The following is a 20707-nucleotide window of genomic DNA, read 5'->3' as shown; positions in this document are numbered from 1 at the left end:
CATGTGTAGGTCACTTCATCTCTGTAGTTGGTGGAACTGTAGGACTTTGATGTACCAGCAATGTCTCTTGGTTGTCCACAGTTTATTTTGTCAATAGCTGGAATTGAAAACAGAAATTGACATCAATGGTATGTGCATTTTAGTGGGAAGGTAAGAATGAGGAAATAATGACAATGTTACAATAAAACATATTGCATGAATCAAATTGAAGAAATTTGCTTACACATATAAAAACGTGTATGTATACATGCATGTTTTTCTATTTTTAATGATGTGAAATTTGACTGTTTCATACCATATAAGGAAAAGGTGAGAAGAGAAATCAATCAATTTATTAATTGGTGCTATTTCAGAATAGGTCATCCACATGTATTTTCTGTTTTGATAGGAATTTAAAAAAAAATTTTCTTCACCACAAACTTGAAAATGATGGGGGAAAGTTGTAAATCTAGCTGAGTTAATGGTTCCTCATGAAAATAGCATTGATGCCACTTGGGTCTGAAAGATTGATCTTTATGAAAACCTCCTTGAAGAATGTGAAGATGCTTGCTGGAAAGCAGATTATTTTAAAATCAAAGTTAGATGTAGGGGTTTCTTGGACACAGTGTGAGGCAACGGTTGTTACCATTATGCCTAACTCATTGTAAAGCATATACCACCATGAGTGATATCAAAACTACAGCGAAAAATGCAAACTACTGGATTTGATTAAAAAGAGATGATGAGCAATGGCTGGAAGAATATTGAGCAAAACCTGATAACCAGTTGATCTAGCAAGTGGGGCCTCATTTCAGTGAGGTGCTGATGGGGCTGGTGCACAATGACGCCATTGAGAATTAGGCCCCAAAATGGTGCACATTCTCTCCTGATGACCTCATATGTTTGCTAGCATCTGTTATGCAGAGCTTTCAACTGGTGGCACTTGCATCTGCAAGTTGTTTGCAAAAAATCTAAATGCATTAAAATAAAAGGAGTGGGGAAAGAATGATGATGGTCATTGCAGTCATGTTTCAATATCACACAATTGTGGATTTTCATAAATTTCAACGTCTAGTTAAAAAAATATAAGCTTCCCCACCTCGTTTCTAAGTGTAGGATTGGAAAATAATTTAAAAGGGTCCTAGGAAGGAGTGGGTGAGAAAAAAATTTTAGATTTTCACATCCTTTTTCATAAAAGGCTACTCTGCTTCATTTTGATGTGCATAGTAAAAAAAAGGAAAAATCCCTGTCAAAATGAAGAAAATCCAACTTATGTGGGCAACATTTTCTGAAATTCCACCATTTTTTCAAAATGACATGTTAATAATTATAATTTTTATAAATCTCAATCAGAAAATACTATCAATTCTGTACTCAACTAATCTTTAGCAATTTCTCGAAACTTTTTCCAGGAGCAATAAATCCCGTGTCAAAGGATGGCCACTATAATTATGTGTATATATACACACATACACACACACACGCACATATATATAGTGTGTGTATATAAGTGTGTGTATATAAGTACCCGCTTTCAAATCTGGTACTTACTCTGTCGGGCTCCCTTGGTCAAACTGCCATATGAATAATAATAATGAACAAATGCAGTTAAATACAGCACATTACCAAAGTAGAAAAATTCAAATCATAAGTGTAGTTATGTCATAATACACTTGATATTTGCATCAATACTAAATGTGGAATTTGATTTGATCTAAGTGGTGTCATACCTGAAGATGAAGCATATTATATCATTATTTTATGATGTAATTACACTTATAGTTTGAAATTTTCTGCTTCAGAAATATGTACTGTTCTGAAGTGCATTTCTCCATTAAGTGCATTGCATTGGGTTGTCCAGAAAGTTCATGCTGATTTATTGTAGCTTACCTTTCAACTTATTTTAGAACATGGTTAAGTCCATAAAATAGGATTTGACTACACCTCCATTTAGAACATAGTTTAAGCTATCTTTTCATTGAAGAAGGTTTATGTTCTTATAACCCATGTTAATTCTGTAACCCTTTAAAATGAAAGATAAAAAAGTTCATTTTTGGCACTTGATGCTTTTCTTTTTCCGTAAAGAGAAAAATGCCTCACAAGCAACCAAAGAAATATGCACAGTTTATGGTGATGTTTCTTTATCTGAAAGAACTGTACGGAAGTGGTTCGCAAGGTTCTGAGCTGGAGATTGGAGACTCATTGATAAAGAGCGATCAGGCAGACCATCCACTACATATGATGACCAAATCAAGTCATTAATTGAGAATAACCCACATTGCACAACCTGAGAATTGGCAGAAAGCCTCAACCTATCAAAAATTTGTTGTTCATGAGCACCTGGTAAAGCTTAGGAACATAAATCGCTACGATGTTTGGGTACCACATGAGTTGAGTGAGAAGAACCTTTTGGATCGCATCTCCATCTGTGATTCACTTTATAAACGGAATGAAAATGCCTTTTTTAAAGCAAATTGTGACAGGTGATGAGAAATGGGTTATCTACCGAAATTTTCTGAGAAAGCGATCCTGGAGTAAGCGACCCAAAAGCAGGTCTTCACCATAAAAAAGTCTTGCTTTGTGTCTGGTGGGATTGGAAAGGCATTCTGTACTATGAGCTTCTCCCAAGTAACCAGACAATTAATTCTGAGAAATACTGCACACAACTGGATGAGTTAAAAGCTGCAATTCAAGAGAAACGTCCAGAATTGGCCAACAGGAAGGGTTTTGTTTTCCAACATGATAATGTGAGACTGCACGTTTCTTTGGGAACCAGAAAAAAATTGTTGCAGCTTGTCTGGGATGTGTTACCTCACCCTCTATATTCACCAGATATTGCTCCTTCGGATTTCCACTTATTCAGGTCTCTGCGGAATAGTCTTAATGGTAAAAATTTCAATTCCGTGGATGACGTAAAAAGATACCTTGATGAATTCTTTGCCACGAAACCACATTAATTCTGGGAAGAGGGTGTTTTCAAGTTAAAAGAAAGATGGAGATGCATTGTGCAACAAAATGATTTAGATTTGGTTGATTAAAAATGTAATGGCAAGTATTTATTGACCTTTTTCTTTCCTTTAAAAATCAGCATGAACTTTCCGGACAACACAATACTTAAGTCTATTTGTCCATTTTCCATCCTATGTTTATTCATCACATACTGTGCAATGTACATAGCTATTCAATCTGGAGCCTTTGTCATCTTAAAATTACGTCATCAATTTTGATATACAGTAAAGTGGCTGTGATATATTGAATAATGAATTTTATTGATCTATTATTTTTGCCCTTGAGTGTTCTATACAAGACATATGTATACTAGATGCTAACAAGCTGCTGACCATAAGCTACAATATTCCCTTGAACTGAGGTATATATGTATGTGTGTGTGCGTGTATTATAAACATATATATAATAAATATGTGCATGTCTAGATACACACAAAGTGACACATGCATGCAGACACACATAAAATTAAATGAATACACTCCACTGACCTGGGCTCATGATATGTATATCCCATCCATCTTTGTTGGGTTTAAGTTCATAAGTCAGGTGAGACTCATTAGATGGATTACAGAATTCTTTTTTTTCATGATACTCATAAGATTTACATCCTGGAATTTGAAGGCAAACATGATCACACTCCTTTAAAGTGACTCCTTTAATCCAATTAGATGTATCAGGCCTTGGTATGGCAGTTCTTTTAAGTGTAAAAGCATCATCATCAGCTAGATAAAAAAGAAAGGAAAGAAAACAAAAAAGACATTTTATATTCACACACGTATATTAAATATAGCATCTGTTGCATAATTTATTTTAAATGGTCATTATCATCATCAATGAATGTTCATTTTCCATGCAGGCAGGGTTTGGACATGCCTGCATTATAAACAATTAATTGATCCACAAAATGACAACTTAGTCAGAGTTCATGTGAATGTAGACCATCTCAGACACATTTGAAACCTAGTTTCAAAATTTAAGTTGCATGTAATCCATTTGTGCCTTCCTATCTAACAGTGTGCTTTTGTAGAATCTTAACATAATGCAAAAGATCGTCAACCAGTATGTGAAGTATCCTTATGATCATTTAATCTTAAACAAAAGTACACCACCAGAAGAGGGGATGTACAAATGTACTATGTACAACCTAAAGCAGTGAGGCAAGGTTCCATGTGTGTCTTATGATGTACTAGAATTTACATTAAATCTGAGAAGGGCAGCTCATGCAGAAAAATAATTTCATGGATGGACTGTATTTTTATATTGAATTATCCTTTTAGAAAATAATGAACCAGATGAGTTTCGAATATTTAAAAAAATTTCTGTTATAAGGTACTTGTACATAATTATCTAAAGTTTTAAATATACAACATAATATTAGTGTTAAAAATAAAGATTCTTTGCACTATAGGCACAAGGACTGAACTTTTCAGTTAGGGGCTCAGTCAATTACACTGGCTCCAATGATCAACTGATATCCATTTTATTGATCCAAAATAATGAAAGGCAAAGGTAATTTGAAAGGAATTTGAACCCAGAATGTAAAACCAGAAGAAATGCACTAAGCATTTTGTTTGGTTTGCTAATAATTCTGCAAGCTCTTTGTCTTAGAAAGAGTAATAATGCTGTAATGATGATGATGATTCGTTTTCCTATAGGCACAAGATGTGAAGTTTTGTGAGGAGGAGATGTAAGTCAGTTTCTTTGACCCCAGTGCTCAACTGCAACTCATTTCAGTGACTGCTGAAAGATGAAAGGCAAAGTCAACTGTGTGGGAAATTCAAATTCAAAACATAAAGATGGATGAAATGCCAGTAAGCTTTATGTCTGGTATGCTAATGATTCTGCTGGTTTGCTGCCTTTAGGATTCTTTCTACTGTTGGCACAAAGCTTGAAATTTTGTGAGGAGAGGGCTAGTTGATTACATCAACCTGAGTGCTCAGGTGGTACTTATTATATTGACTCCTTAAGGGATTAAAGGAAAAGTTGACTTCAGCAGGATTTGAACTCAGAACGTAAAGATGGGCAAAATGCCTCTAAGTATTTTGTCTGGTGTGCTAATAATTCTGGCAGCTCAGTCCCTTATACTACTACTACTACTACTACTACTACTACTATACTACTACTACTACTACTACCAATGATGACGACAACAACAACAACACCATTAATGTTTCTTTATTAACATCTAAGATTTGGCAAAAAGCTGGAACTGATATAGAATGATGCAATGTGGGAAATTACAAAAGTGTATGTAAAAAGTAAAATCACAAAAAGAAAGCCATTGTCAACATCCTTGTTTAACATCTGACTTCCATACTAGTATGGGCGGGAAAAACCAAAAAAAACAAAAATAATAATTCCCCAAAAGCGAAGAAATCTCAGAGTTACTGATGAAAACACAAAACCATGGCCACCATAAACACTAAGGCATGAGCACTATTCTAGTAGTTCTCCAATAAATGTGTATGTTCAGAGCTGCCCTGTTCCCTTCAACCATGCTGACCACACTTACCCACTTTTAAACAAATTTTCTAGGAGACAGCACTTCCCTCTCTACTTTCAATTTCCTTTGCAAGTGAAACTTGGAAAAGTGGAGAACTTGGCCAAAGAGAAAGGCATCTGTCTTCAGTCCTTCTATTCAATCTACTTTACTAAAGCCATCAGACAGACTACAGTTCTCTGATCAGTCTGGTTAAAGAAATGTGGTGGAATAATTTTCACAATGGAGTCGACTGATAGCTTGATTTGTCTGACATATGACAGTAGGTGTTCAAATCTAAACTCCACAAATCAGTAAAGCATAGGCAAATGACAAATGCATACAGAACAGTTTTATCACTTTACAAACAACTTGGACAGGCTTTGCCAATGTCATTTCCATGGCTGTAGAATCTATCTTGAACTTGCAATTCTCTTCCTGGCAGCAATGCCTGGCCAGAGATTTCTGCAAATTTTCCATGGACCCCCAAACTGAAAGTCCTCAGGAACAGATCAACCAGTATATTTCCTTTAACACCCAGAGTTTCCTTGAGAATGTAGTCATTCTTGTTCTCCCATAATCACTGAAAGAAAATCAATATGGAACTTCCAGTAACCATATTCCCTAACTGGAAGCAGACTGTAAATGTTTGACAACATTCAGATGCCAAGCACCCTGTCTGTATATCTCCTTGGTGCAGAAATGCATCTCTGTCAAAGAGAAGATCTGTGAAAACACATTTGACAAATGATGACAAGGAATAGCTGGAGATATTGCAGCTTTAGTGGGTGTCACTGCATCCTCAACCATGGCATGCTCAGTATGTCTTTCAGTGAGTGTTGATATGAAATGGAGCACCTGGCTAGTGAAACACATCACTTCTATAAAAAGTAGATGAGTTGATGTTCCACTCCATTGAGAGAATGAACTGGAGTGGCATGAAAGTCATGTGGTAACATATGATCGAGTTGATGTAATTGTTTACGACTTCTGCTTGACCTTTCAGGCTTAGCATTTTCTCATTTCTAGGCTACTGGACTTCTGTGGTGGGAATAACTTAATGATCTGCAATGTCAAATTCAGGAAGCCAGCCAGTCACCTGATAACCAATCAATCTGCCTAGTGTGGACGTAACAGAAAGACTGACTATCTAAATCGATAACAACATAGTAGATAATACAATTTAAGGATATGGAGACAGAAAAAAGCCCCAGCCCATCAGGAATCACTGCTGAGATGCACAAAATATCTGTTGGAGTGGAATATAAAATAGTCACCCTTATAATTAGTCAGGTTATCTATGTAGGAGTCACAGCCAGTGACTGCTGCGGTCGCATTATAGTCAACTGCTATAAATGTAAAGGTGACACCTTAAACCAAAAAATTACAAAAGTATCAAATTAGTGGACCAGGTGACAAAAACTACAGAAAGGGTTATAATTCAATTAATTAGGAAGAGAATTATCCTAGATGAGATGCAGTTTGGATTGGTGCCAGGACTGAGCACTACTGATGCTATCTTTCAGGTGAAGTAATTGTTCCAGAATATCTCTGGATTTGCCTTTTGTTTACATGGATAAAACATTTGACAGGGTCCCCTGTTTCTTTATCTGGTGGGCAATGCAGAATCTAGGAACATATTAGTTGTTGGTGAGAGCTGCACAAACCATGTACAGGGATACTGTCAGTAAGGTGAAAGTTAGCAATGATTTCTGAAAGGAATTTAGTGTACAAATAGGAGTCCACCAGGGATAAGTTCTCAGTCACCTCTTATTTATCATAGTCCTCCAGGCTATAACCAAGGAATTTAAGACTGACTGCCCTTAGGAGCTTCTCTAGACTGCTGACTGTGTTCTTATTGCTGAATCACTACCAGAACAAGAGAAGAAATTTCAGGTGTGGAAGCAAGGTCTGGAATCAAAGGACCTTAAAGTTAATTTAGCAAAGATCAAAGCCGTAGTAAGTAGGAAAACAAACAAATCACTGATTCTTTCAAGGAGATGGCCCTGCTGGATATGTAGAAAAGGTGTTGGAAGAAGCTCCATACAGTGTACTCAGTGAAAGCTATAGATACATAAGGGGTGCAGCGGTATCACATGAAGATCAACAGAAAAAGTAGTCTTTGTGTGTGGCAGATGTACCGGTACATTAAACACTAGGAATGTACAGAACATAGACTCCCTCAAATGTCCAGGTGGATCCTTAGAAGTAGTAAAGTGTTTACATTACTTAAGTGACCAAGTTAGCAATAGAGGCATAGTCACTGGAATAAGAATGGGTTAGGCAATGTTCAGAGAGCTGCTACCTCTGTTTGTAATAAGACAGATTGTATGATACCTGTGTACAGATAGTTCGGCTACATGGCAGTAAGATATGGGCTGTGAGTACAGAGGATATGCAAAGGCTTGAAAGAAATGAAGCCAGCATGCACTGCCGGGTGGGTAATGTCAGTGTGTATGCATAGTAGAGTGTAAGTGATTTGAGAGAAGAACTGGATATGTGAGGCATCAGATGTAGTGTGCAAGAAAGAAGACTGACGTTTTATTGTCATGTGATGTATATGGATGAGGATAGCTGTATCAAGAAGCACTGAGCTCTAACTGTGGAGGCAACCTGTGGAAAGAGTAGACCAAGGAAGACATGGTACAAAGTGGTGAGAAAGGATCTTCAGAATTTTGGCCTTACAGAATTTGGTCCACACAAGGGATTGAAACTTCAGGTGGTTTGCTCTGCTTGAAGAACACATGTCGAGCTAAGTACAATCATGACCATCCATACATACAAGCATGTCCCCTGCATCACTCTTCAGCTGAGTAATCCTAATATTGTTGCCTTGTGGGAACAGGTTTCATGTATAAAGCACCTGTGCCAGTGCAATGTAAATGCACCCATACTGACGCTTGTAAAGGTGGCACAAATCCCCATTGACCAACATGGGCTTGCCCCTCCATGTGCCTTGTTGTATGACCACCAATTTGCTGTAGTACATGAGATACTCTTTCAATATTATGTCCATCTATATCAAAAGTCTCCAGTACCATGTAAGTGATATTGTACTGGTAAGCCAATATGGCCCTCCTATAGTCTACATCAAGTAAGATAAGCCTCCAGCATGGCCCTCTTGTAGCCTATATCAAGATAAGCCTAAAAATCTCCAACCTTAGCAGCAAAAGCTCCAGGGCTACAACTAACTGAAAAGCTGAGAGAGGCATCCTCAACGGACAAAAAACATTTGATACGCACACTCAATAGATGCCAATGTACATTGTGGTGATCCAGTCCCTGAAGAAGGACCCTGACAGGTCCTAGAACAGCTACTAGGTAGCAATAGTCCACCTCGTCAAATGTTTTTCACTAATTCAAACTGATCAATCCTCTATCAAAACAAGAACATCTGGACAAGCACATTTACCAAAATCTTTAACTTTGTATTGTAGAAAGTTCTGGGTCTGAAATATTCTATGCAATCCCCCTTGTTCAGCACCATCTCCAGCTGTGCTACTATGCCTCCCCTCCCCACCCAAATCCTTACACTCTGCTGCAAATTGCAGTAGATGGCTTCCAAGATGGGAGTGAACATGTTTTTCAGGTGCAAATACAGCTCAGAGTGTAGTGCAGGTCCTATTGATTTGGTCCCCACACAATGTTCAGCACATACAACATTTCATTGGCTGATATTGGTTATTTTGTAAAAACTCCTCATAATAATGCAGATCTATGACTAAAAAATTGTTTCACATTTATTGGGTGAAATTGATCAATTTTTACCTAATGATTTTTAAAATTACAAATATATCAATTTCCAAACATATATATACACATATCTATCAATTTCCAAACATATATATACACATATCTGTCTGTCTGTCTGTCTATCTATCTATATATATATAATATGCAGGTACAAGTTACAGGTGTTTAAACCCTCTAAGTGATAGATATATCCAAAGCACTCCTGGTAAATACTTCAGTAGGTATAGCCCTTGGTGAAAGGTATACAGCATCAGGTAATTTGGAGGGTAAACCGTAGTTTAATTTATATAGACGATAAGAAAATGGTGGAAAAATAACAATAAGAAGTGTGTCTTTTGTGCTAGGAAGCCATTATTTAATTAGTTAAGAAAGGTGAGAGTAAGAGTAGTTTACGATCATATCTGTGTACCATGCTGAGGGAAATATATATTTGTATTTTTACTTCATTGCCAATGGTAGACATCATCAGAATGAAGAAGTCAGAGGTAGAGAAAAAAGCAAAAGTTAGGGGGATACATCGGAAAAGAAAATGTTCAAAGGTTCGAAAGTTTTACATTATAGTTAGGTTCACAGTTTATTAAATCCACTGTGAGGTAGAATGATAGAAGTCAGTTGAATCTGCAGTCTCGTGGTTATTTATTAGCAAATAATAACCACGAGACCGCAGGTAAATATAGAGAAGGGTCTGTTGAGTAAGCTTGAGCATACATCACTTTCCTGTTCCTAAAGTCTTCACAGAAAACAGGACAAAGAAGTGGGCTTTTTCCTATTCATAAACTCGAAATAGTATATATGCTGAGTGAAAATTTACTTAAGGTCACTGGTTGTAAGTCCCATGTATTTTTTTCCAGAGACTATCAGATGGAGTGAAGGTTGCTATACATACCACTCTCATAACAACAAAATTCTCACCATGGGAAATTGCATTGATTTTAACAGTTACAGGTGGGTGTCTTGGATGAAGTCTGGGTAAGTGTATGTTTTCCCCATTGTAAAAAACAATGCTAGAAGCCTTGTTATCTAGATAAAAATAATAAATTTTAACACTATGCACATTCATAAGTTTGTGATACTTATGCACTTGAAAAATGGTGTCTAAAGCATGATAAAATTTTCCTGAAAATATTCATGGAGATATTTAGGTTGAAAGGAGGACTGAATGAATTTATCTTTCTAATTGCCTTCATTTATGAAGGTGGTGAATGCTTGCTTTTTATGGACATTTTACGAAATTCCATTCCAGCTAATGGCTTGTATGCTGTAAAACGTGTCTAAAATATCCATTTCTGAAGTCATATTATAGCTTGGAACCAAGAATTGTGTCATATTAGAGCTTAGAAGCTAGAATTGAAATTCTTATAGCGTTCATTCATCTTATTAGGCTTTCTGTAGGAGTATACTTTGTGTGGTACCTGACTATGTTTGCAGTGATGTCCAATTATTTGAATGTAGTTATATTGACAACAATCAAACTCATTTAAGAATCCAGGTATGGCTGTTCATATCACCTCAAATTGTTGTGCAACTGTATCTATAAATCTGAGCTGTAAATGTGTTTGAACTTCCTGATGGTATCCAAGATAAATATTGCGGTGAAGTCATGTTAAAGCTTCTCATAAATATACAAATAAATGGCTCACATTTCTTTTTGACTAAGAAATATTGAATGTCATTCTAGGAATCATGGATATTCTTACTTAGGGATTACAAGATCTAGTGAATTTCCCCTTAACAAGGGTATCAAGAAGGAAAGTTTGATAGGAAAGGACAAAATTCTTGAGATGAATGTAAGTGAATTTGCTGGATGTCTTCTTTTAATTATGCTATGGAACTATTTTTATTTTATGTTGTGAGAACTCTTTAGTTCCAACATACAATTTCTCTGATTTTAGTAGCATGGCAATATGTACACATGTGGTAAAGCTTGCTAAAGACAAACCAGTTACTCTTGCCTCAGAGCTCACATTCACTCACAAAGCAAATTAAAATATAACTGGACAAGAACAGTTCCTCATCAACTTGTTCTTCACTCACAATTCCTCAGATATTAAAGTAATAAGGCAGAAGTTTGGTAAAAGCATTGGTGATAAGATGGGCATCCAGCCATAATAACCATGTAAATATATCAGAAATACACAATTAAATAGATTAGCATTATATTCTTCTATAATTCTAGATATCATATTATGGAAGAGAGCTACAATTGGTGAGATACTGTGAAAATACCATACTACCTAGCTATATATCTTCCAATTCATACATTTCAAGTTCAAAATTCTGCCAAGGAAAACTGCCTTTCATCCATCCAGTGAAGATACAAAATAATACCAGTCAAGAACTGGGGTTGATGGTTAGAATTAACACTGTTCCTTCAAAACTTGTGCCAAAATTTGAAACCACCACTACTACAATACTATTCATGTTTAAGAAAATGACAAATGTTTCTTTTGTTGCACACAAAAAGGAACAAAAGAAAACATATTACAGAAAAGTGATCAAGATAAACAAATGCAGTGTGAAAATACCTTAACAGTATCTATGGTTCCTAAAATTACTGATTTCTGGAATGTGTTTATATCTGTCCTTATAGATAAATCTGTCAATATCTTTACAGAAATGGTTATTTATAAACTATGAAGTACAAATGAATCACAAGTTTCAGAAGAAGAGAGAAACAAAGAATAATTACGTTTTATTTGTTGGTAGTAATCTCTGTCTTTGGCTGTTTTCAATTCTGTGGTGGAAGCTGCCGTCGCCTTTGATAAATAACAATTTCCACTTCTCTTTGTTATTTCAAATGATAAACAAGTTTTGTCAGACAAACATTTTTCTGCACAGGCTTCTGCTGTAACATTTTTCTTATTCAACATAGTTTTCCCAGGTACATCCAGAATTGCACCTTTTACTTTCACAAAATTGATCTTACTAACTAGAATTAAAATAAGATTGAAAAAATGTAAACAACAAAAACAAAATCAATAATTTCTAATATAGCAAAATGGACAAAAATATGAGGTAGGAGCAGATTGACTGGTATTTTATCTTATTGGACTGGAAAAGGAAAAGTTGACACCAGCCAGATCCAAACTCAGAAGTCAAAGGGCCAGAAAAAATACAACACATTTCATCTGATGTTCTGATGATTCTCTCAATCCATCACCAACAAAAATATTTACAATTATTGTTGATGTTACAAACATTCATGATAACACATTCTGCAGTGAGTGTAGATTAAAGTAAGTAAAACTCTGTACTTAATTAATGCTTGTTTTATCAACCGCAGAATTATGAAAGGTGGAGTACATTTAGATGGGATTTGAACCCAGAAAGTGAAAGGATGTAACTGAATATGAATAGTCATGGAAAAGATTATTGCCCATCTCTATATTGACTTTGCAGTGTTTTGTCTTGGAAAATTAAAATCTCATATTCATCACCAAGTAAATAAATATTAAGAAGTTAATGTGAACACTCACAACTTCATGTAACAAGCTAGGGAATTTAATTTCTTCAAAAATTATCCTATTAATGAGATGAGAAAAAAAAGTGATTATCTCACGAGGTTCTCTCTTCTGAATTTAATGACAAGAAAAGTGATTAGCATAATGATGTTACCAGCTGTTGAGAGTGTAATTTTAATTAGACATCACAACGTGGTTCAATAAGTAGCCATTTTTCTATTTAATTTTGAGGCAGAAAGTGACCCTGAGTATTTTCCACTACTACAAATATGGATTGAATAGTGTGAGTCAATGATCTGGGTCTGATTCTCAGTTTAAGTCAGTTTACTTTATGTAGACAATTAGTGAGCTTGAAGAAGACATGTATTTTTCATAAACTCATGGCATTTCTAAATATGTTTGGTCATGTAATTAAATAATGAATACATAATTGATTACACTGTGGTGGTATTTATATTTCCTTATAAGCTAGTTATGAAAGAAACAGCTATGTCATGAACTCTATAGTAACCTGCAGTCCACATTCGGCAAGAGCAACTATGTGTCATAACCTGCAGTCCACATTCGGCAAGAGCAACTGTGTGTCAATGCACCTGTTTATTAATGTAATAAATATATTAAAATTATACCAAATATTGTCCATCACCAACATTATAAGCATCTGAAGGGCCAGGTGATTGTATTGAGTTGGGCGTAATATAATAATACCTTAGGATCAACTGTGTCTAATCTGTTAGCTTACAATATTAAGTTCAACATTTACTGTGGGCCAGCCACTGTGGAAGCTTGCTATATGTATGCCCAACATGTCAGATATATTAACAAAATCTCTCTCAATCACATGCCACAATTTAAAAAATGGGAAAGTCAGGGTACTTCATATAATCTTAAGTATACCAAATCAAACTTGACTTGGGCAATGTAATTAGTGGGCATTACATACTTGTAGGTAAAACTGTACTGTTGATGAGGTTGGCGCAGGTGGTCATGTCCAACCTTTCCTTGAGCACATCCATTATGCCAACCTCATTAACAGTACAGTTCTACCTGCAATGTTATATGGTAGTGAAACATGGGATACCACGAAGAGAGAAGAGCAGAGACTGGTAATGGCTCAAAGAGCCATAGAAAGGTCAATGCTTGGTATCTCGTTGAGAGAGCACATCAGTAGCGAGATCATCAGAAAGAAGCCGGCATGAGGGATGTCATTGCAGAGCATACACACTACAACTTTAGATGGGCTGGACACGTAGCCCGGCTCACCGATAATCAGTGGACCTGTGCAGCTATCAAGTGGTACCCACGTGAGTGGAAATGACCACCTGGAAGGCCTCCACGACGGTGGAATTATGATTTCAGGAGGACGATTGGGATCACGTGGATGAGAAAGGCATGATCCAGAGAGGAGTGGACAGCATGCTGTGACCAGCGGTGTCAAATGGACGCCCAACGGACTGGTCAGTCAAAGTAATCAAGGTGACATGCATGTAATCTATAGAAGACAAATTGAGTGGAAGATCATTGATATTCTCAGGGAGATATTCTGGGGTTTGATGTGAATGAGGTGGGAAATTTGTTTCAAAGAACTTTTTGGCCATGAAATACTATGGGCAACTTCTTGGAGCCCTTGAGAGTGTTATCAAATTGCTCTACAAAACCAAGATAAAATGTAGTCATAGAAGTTCTAACAGACAGTGCTGTTCATGGTGGAACAAATTAATTTTACATGTCTGTCAGTGTCCAGGCATTATTGACTTGTAGGTTTATGTCAAACAGCAGGTATCATGTATGAGACAGGCCCAGCTGGCATTCAAGTCCATCATTATGTTTACCTCACATCCTCCTCTAACTGAGCAGAGAAGTCCCTTTAGCCCTGTCTGCTAGCTATAGCAAAAGAGGTTTGTGGTGAATGAGGTTGAAAGGTATAACGATGAGGACTTTTCTCTTTGGTCAATCCCTAATCTGTATTTTTCAAGTTTTACTTGTAAAGAAGATGAGGATGGAGAAGAAGATATTCTCCCCCAGCAAAAATTATTGAAAGAAATGTGAGAATGGGTGGGTCACACAGTGCATAAACCTGTATGCCACAGAATATTAACTGGAGAGGAGACTTGTCCTTGGAGTTCATGTAGTCTTTGATAGTGGCACTCTGCAATTTTCATTTTCAATTCATCAGAATTGCATCATCATTCTCATCTTTATCTTTAATGTATACATGGATACCAAATAAAAAGTTGAAAGAAAAGCTTTATGGTATTTATCCAAACTCTTCCTGATTCCAGTTCAAATGCAGCTAAATGGGAGTGGGTCAACAACAAAAAATAGCAACCAAGTATTGGAGGTAATGATACTGACTAACATCCTTCTATAGAAAAATTATTGATGCTCTTTCTATCAGGAACCACAATTATTATTTGTCTCATTATGATTAAGGATGGTGGAATGGATGACCATTTGAGGATCAGAAGTTTTGGATTGCTGAATTCTAGCAAAGAAAAATTCAGTGAATTGTATTGTACAGAGTATCAGAGAATGAAACAAAGTATGGGGAAGAAAGCTGAGGGTAGAATTTAAGGAAAAAAATACCTAGATTGGCTGAGATAGAGATGTGGATGTAACAAGTTTACTTAACAAGAATGTGGTAGTGTCTGGACTTATGGAAAGAACACACTTCCTCGTATACTGCTCTTGTTTGACAGACTTAACCCATATACCAAATTAATAACATTACCTGGCTCTTCAATATCTTTAATGAAGCCCACTGTGCTGCAAGCATTTAGGAAGGTCTTTGGTCTGAAGATAACTACCTCTGACCCTCCTACCAGTCATGAACAATGGACATTTTTATGGATACAGTCAGACTTCCTCTGACATAGAAATTGAACACAAAGCTAAAACAAAATTACTGAGATAGAGTCAAAAAGAGAACCTATTTACATTACCTTTACAAGACACTTCTGGAGCCCATTTCTTATTCTCTTTACATGTTGCCTTTAATTCTTCTTCATCTTGACAAGTATAGATCACTTCAGATTCATAGTTAGTAGTATCATAGGATTTAGATGCACCAACAACATCTTTTGGTGCTCCACAGTTAACTTTTGTGACAACTGGAAGTGATGACAGAAATTCATATCAATTTTGAGTTTATGACAGGAGGAAAGGGAGAATGAGGAGATAGTAACAAATTTAGAGTGGAAGTTATTGACTAAATAAAACTGAATCATTTGCATGCACACACACATATGCACACATTCACATCAGTGATGAAGGTTACTTGGAAACCAGAACATGCAATCCATGATGTAGGCCAATTTCTAAGGGAGTGGAACCTTCCTGTCCTCCTCACCAAAAGCTGAATGCGATATGCTAATTTTAATGTGTGAAAATGCTTTCCTACTAACAGGCCACACTTGGAGCTTGATATCCTCTCCACTAGTTTTAATGTTCCCTCATTAACAATACCCTGGTGAAGGGATTGCCATGATGATTATTACTGGTTATAAGTGAAATCTGAGAACATAAGAGAACCTAAATATAACGAGCTATTTAAAATTTATTCATAAATCAATTCACTTCTTTATTACTTATTGGCAAATTTATTGGTCACTTTGGTATAAAATCAGCACCACACTCTACTTTCATCTTCAGAAGTAAAAGCTGCTAAGCAAAGACTGACTTTGTAGTTTGCTGTGCATATGCACTAAGATTTAACATTCTAGTTCACTTCTGCAGTTTACAGCAGTGCTTGGAAGAGGGTGTATAGCAGGTGATCATAACATTGACGATGACAGAAAAAGTTGTCATGGTGATTCCTACTCAGAGGCCTACTCAAAGTTGCAGAAAGTTTATGGAGAGAAGTGTATGCATAGCACAAAAGAGTGGTTCAGACGTTTCGAAGATGGCCAAAAATATGTCAATATTGACAAACATTCTGGGAGGTTTGCAACCAGCAGAACTGAGAAAAACATTGTAGATGTGCATGTAGCTGTGAGGGAAAACTGTTGAATCACCATCTGTGACTTATCAGAGGATGTGCAGATTAGTTACAGTTCAGTTCAGTCCATTATCACTGAAGATTTGGGCATGAGACCCATGTCTGCCAAGTTTGTGCTAAAACTGCTTTCAGCTGACCAGAAAGACACTCAGGTTTCAGTTGCACAAGATCTCCTTGATTGCATCGAGAATGATGAAAAGTTTTGAAAACTTTGTGTAGGCCTCTGAGTAGATATTGCCAAGCTTTTGGTAAAATTTCATGCAGATTCTCTGCTCAAATGTCTCTGTCATGGTCAATGATGATCACATGCTAGAAACCTTCATTCCAAGTTCTGCTGTAAACAGTGGCTGTGAGCTACAATGTTAAAACTTAGTGCCCATGCACAGCAGAGTTCAAAGTCAATATGTGCCAAGTGGTTTTTTCTCTGTGTGCTTTAGCTTCATTACTATGGCAACAGTCTGGGTACTTGCTGATCAGACCACACATACAAGATTGTATTAAAAAATTTGAAGATTAGTTCTGCAGCATGCCAACAGATGGCAGCACATGGCTGTGTGTGTAATGAGAGCTAGGAGTGAACTTTGTGAAGCAGTGTGTTGAGCGACATTGTGTTTACTTCACAAATTGTGAAAAATGTGTTTTTGTGATCAAGTGTAAGCTGTAGTCTGTGATTTTATCATGGACAGGAACCAACAGCCAGCGTGAAATTTTGCTTTAAACTTATGAAATCTGTTACAGAGACATTGAGCATGCTTCAGCAAGCTTTCAGTAATGAAGCAATGGGTTGTACATAGTGTTTTGAGTGGCATGGCTGCTTCAAAAGTAGAAGAACATCCCTGGAAGAGGATAATCAATCTGCAAGGCCTGCCATGAGCATCATTCATAATTCATCCTCTAGGACTTGACCATGAATTAAGAGTTCTACTGCAGCATTCTTAAACATTTCATGGAGGACATTTGGCAAAAGTGGTGTGGATCTGTGGAGCATGAAGAATAGGATTCTTCACTGAATTCTCATCAGGCATGAGTCTCTCACCAAAATAAAAACAAAATGGTATCATTTCCGCTCCCCGTCCTATTCACCAGATTTAATACCTGCAGACTTTTCTCTCTTCCTGAAGATTAAAATGTAGCTCAAAGGTTGCTGCTTTAATATCATTGTCAAAATCCATAGTGAATCACTGGAGGTCCTTGACTCACTTACAGAAAATGCCTTCCAAGTCGGATGCTAAAAGTAGCAGGTGTATTGCTGTGAAAGGTGACTATTTCAAAGATGATGTTAAAATTTAGGTAAATAAGTTACTTATTATTAAACACAACCTGTCAAGGAATCTTTTTATACCACCTTGTGTGTGTGTGTGTAAATATATAATTCATCATCATCATCCTTTAACGTCTGTATTCTGTATACACACACATATATGTATATATAAATACATACAGATATACACAATAAATAATATGGAAAGACTCTACTGACCTGGGTTAATGATGATGATGATTATGATATATATATATATATATATATATATCCTCATCATCCTTGAACATCTGTTTTCTGAACACACGTATTTATTTATAAATACATGGACATGCACACAATAAATAAGGTGAAAACACTCTACTAACCTGGGGAAACTATGTATATGTCCCAGCTTCCGTCGTTGGGTTTAAGTTCATTATTCAACTGAGTCGCATTAGTCAATTCACATAACTTATCTTGCTCATTGTACTGAAAAGAATTACATCCCAAATACTGATTGCAAGCTTCATTACAATCATTTAAGTTCACATTCTCAAGCTCTCCTAGAGTAGCACTTCTTGGTACGCTAACTTTTTTCATCACAACAGGCTTGTCATCAACTGCAAAGGAAGAAAAACACAAGAGATATATTTCATAGTCATTCACTAACCAATCACAAATACATATCACATGCATATCACACACATGTATTAAATATTGAAAAGCATGTGGTGCATGATTTTCTAGGCTGTGTGGTAAGAAGCTTGCTTTCCAACCACATGATTCTGGGTTCAGTCGCACTGTGTGGCACCTTGGGCAAGTATCATCTACTTTAGCCTCAGGCTGACCAAAGCCTTGTGAGTTGATGTGGTAGACAGAAACTGAAAGAAGCCTGTTGTGTATATATGTATATGTTTATGTATGTGTCTTGGTGTCTGTGTTTGTCCCCCACCACCGATGTTGGTGTATTTATGTCCCTGTAACTGAGAGGTTCGGCTGAAGAGACTGTTAGAATAAGTAACAGGCTTACAAAGAATAAGTATAGGGGTTGATTTCTTTAACTAAAAGGCGATGCTCCAGTATGACCCCAGTCAAATGACTGAAACAAGTTAAAGAATAAAAGAAAATAATTGATCTACAAAATGAAATCTCAATCAGAATTCGTTTGTGTTACAGAACATTTTTCTAACTTGTTTTCAAAAGCTTGTCTCAATACATAGGGTGCAGACAATATATATTTGTACACATCTCTCATGGTGTATTTTAGTAGGGTTGACAATCTCCTAAACATATCAAATGATATGGCCATTCAATCTTAAAGAAAAGCAAACCATCAGAAGACAAATGGATTACCTACAACTGAAACATACAGGTGAGCTTTTGTTCTTGTGTTGTGGTGCACTAGAATATGTATTCATTCTTATAAATGTGTCTTGTGCTGAAAAATTATTTTCTGGATGGATTGTTTTTTATTACAGCATATTGTTCATTTATAAAACAATGTACCAGATGATTTTCTAATATTTTAGTCAAACAGCAAGGTACTCCATTAAAGGTTTTCTCTACACGAACAAATGCTAATTATAATGGTTTATTCTTGACTAAAGATTTCTTGTGCAGTTGCCTGACTATGAAAATAGCACCAGTAGTGCTTCTCTCCAGGGTGAAGCTACAGTGCATTTCATCTACCCTACTTCCGCTCCCAATTAATTGGGGTATAACTCTATAATTTTCCTCACCTGGTCTAGAAGTTTGATGCCTCTGTAATTGCTTCTATCTAAGGTATCTCCCTTACACTTGTAGCAGCTAACAATAATGCTGCTACAACAGTCAGTAGGCATTACACATTCCTGAATAACCTGATTAACTATGAGGGTGACTATTCTGTACTGTACTATACAGATGTTTTGTACATCTTACCAGTGAGCCCAGATGGACCAGGGTCTATCACTATTTTCATATCTTTAATTTCCTTATCTACCATACTTCTCTCCTCTAAGATAGCTAGTCCCTCTGCTGGGTTCATATGAAGGAAACTTCTTTTATCCTATTCTTCTCTGCATTCAATAGCCTTTCATTGTAACTCTCGCATGCTTCTTTTTTGACTGAATTACCAACTGCTTAGTATATCATAATCCATCCATACATATTTCTCTTCCACAATATCTCAATTCTCTCTGTCATATTGTTTCATAATCTGGAACACTTCAAGTTTCTTATCTTCATGCTACAGGACATTGACAAATCTCTTCTTTTCTGCTTCTGCCCTATCTAGGTAAACATGATGCCTAACTTCCCTGTTAGCTTTCTGATATGATTCTCTGCTACCTCCACCTTTTCATTCTTTCCAGATGCACCTCTTCTCTTTTATGGCCTTGTCAATATCACTGTTCCATCACCATGTCATCCTCTATCTGGCAGAGGTTTTGCTCCTGCCATAGATTTGGTCTGTTGCCCTCAGTATATGTATGTATATGTATATGTGTGTGCTTGTGTGTATTTGTATATATACATATATACACACACACATGTGCATATGCAAATATTTATGTGTTTGTGTGTGTGAATATATAGTTGTTTATACGTGAGTGTGGCCAAATGTGTGTATGCACATATATCTGCATATATATGTGTGTGTATGAATATGTATATTACATATATTTTTCTCTTCCCTTAACTTTGCCTTTTTCTGTGTATATGTATGAATATATATAGATGGTATCAAAAAGTTCCTGGACTAGTTCTGTAGTGCACCAACAGATGGCAGCATATGGTTGTGTACACAG

At 36.4% G+C, this 20707-nt stretch overlaps 1 protein-coding gene across 1 annotated transcript in view; it reads right to left on the bottom strand.

Moving 5' to 3' along the window:
• Window positions 1–20707, bottom strand: part of LOC115215518 — a 530737-nt gene that overhangs the window by 360492 nt on the left and 149538 nt on the right. The window contains exons 5-7 of the mRNA XM_029784691.2: window positions 18308–18541; window positions 15624–15791; window positions 11910–12149 (exon numbers count right to left, since the gene is read on the bottom strand). Of these exons, the coding sequence (XP_029640551.2) occupies window positions 11910–12149; window positions 15624–15791; window positions 18308–18521 (622 nt within the window). The 5' untranslated portion in view covers window positions 18522–18541. The remainder of the gene's footprint in view (window positions 1–11909; window positions 12150–15623; window positions 15792–18307; window positions 18542–20707) is intronic.

This window comes from Octopus sinensis, linkage group LG9, assembly GCF_006345805.1.
Source record: "Octopus sinensis linkage group LG9, ASM634580v1, whole genome shotgun sequence".
Lineage (NCBI taxonomy): Eukaryota > Metazoa > Mollusca > Cephalopoda > Octopoda > Octopodidae > Octopus > Octopus sinensis.
This window is presented reverse-complemented; position numbering and strand designations above follow the sequence as displayed.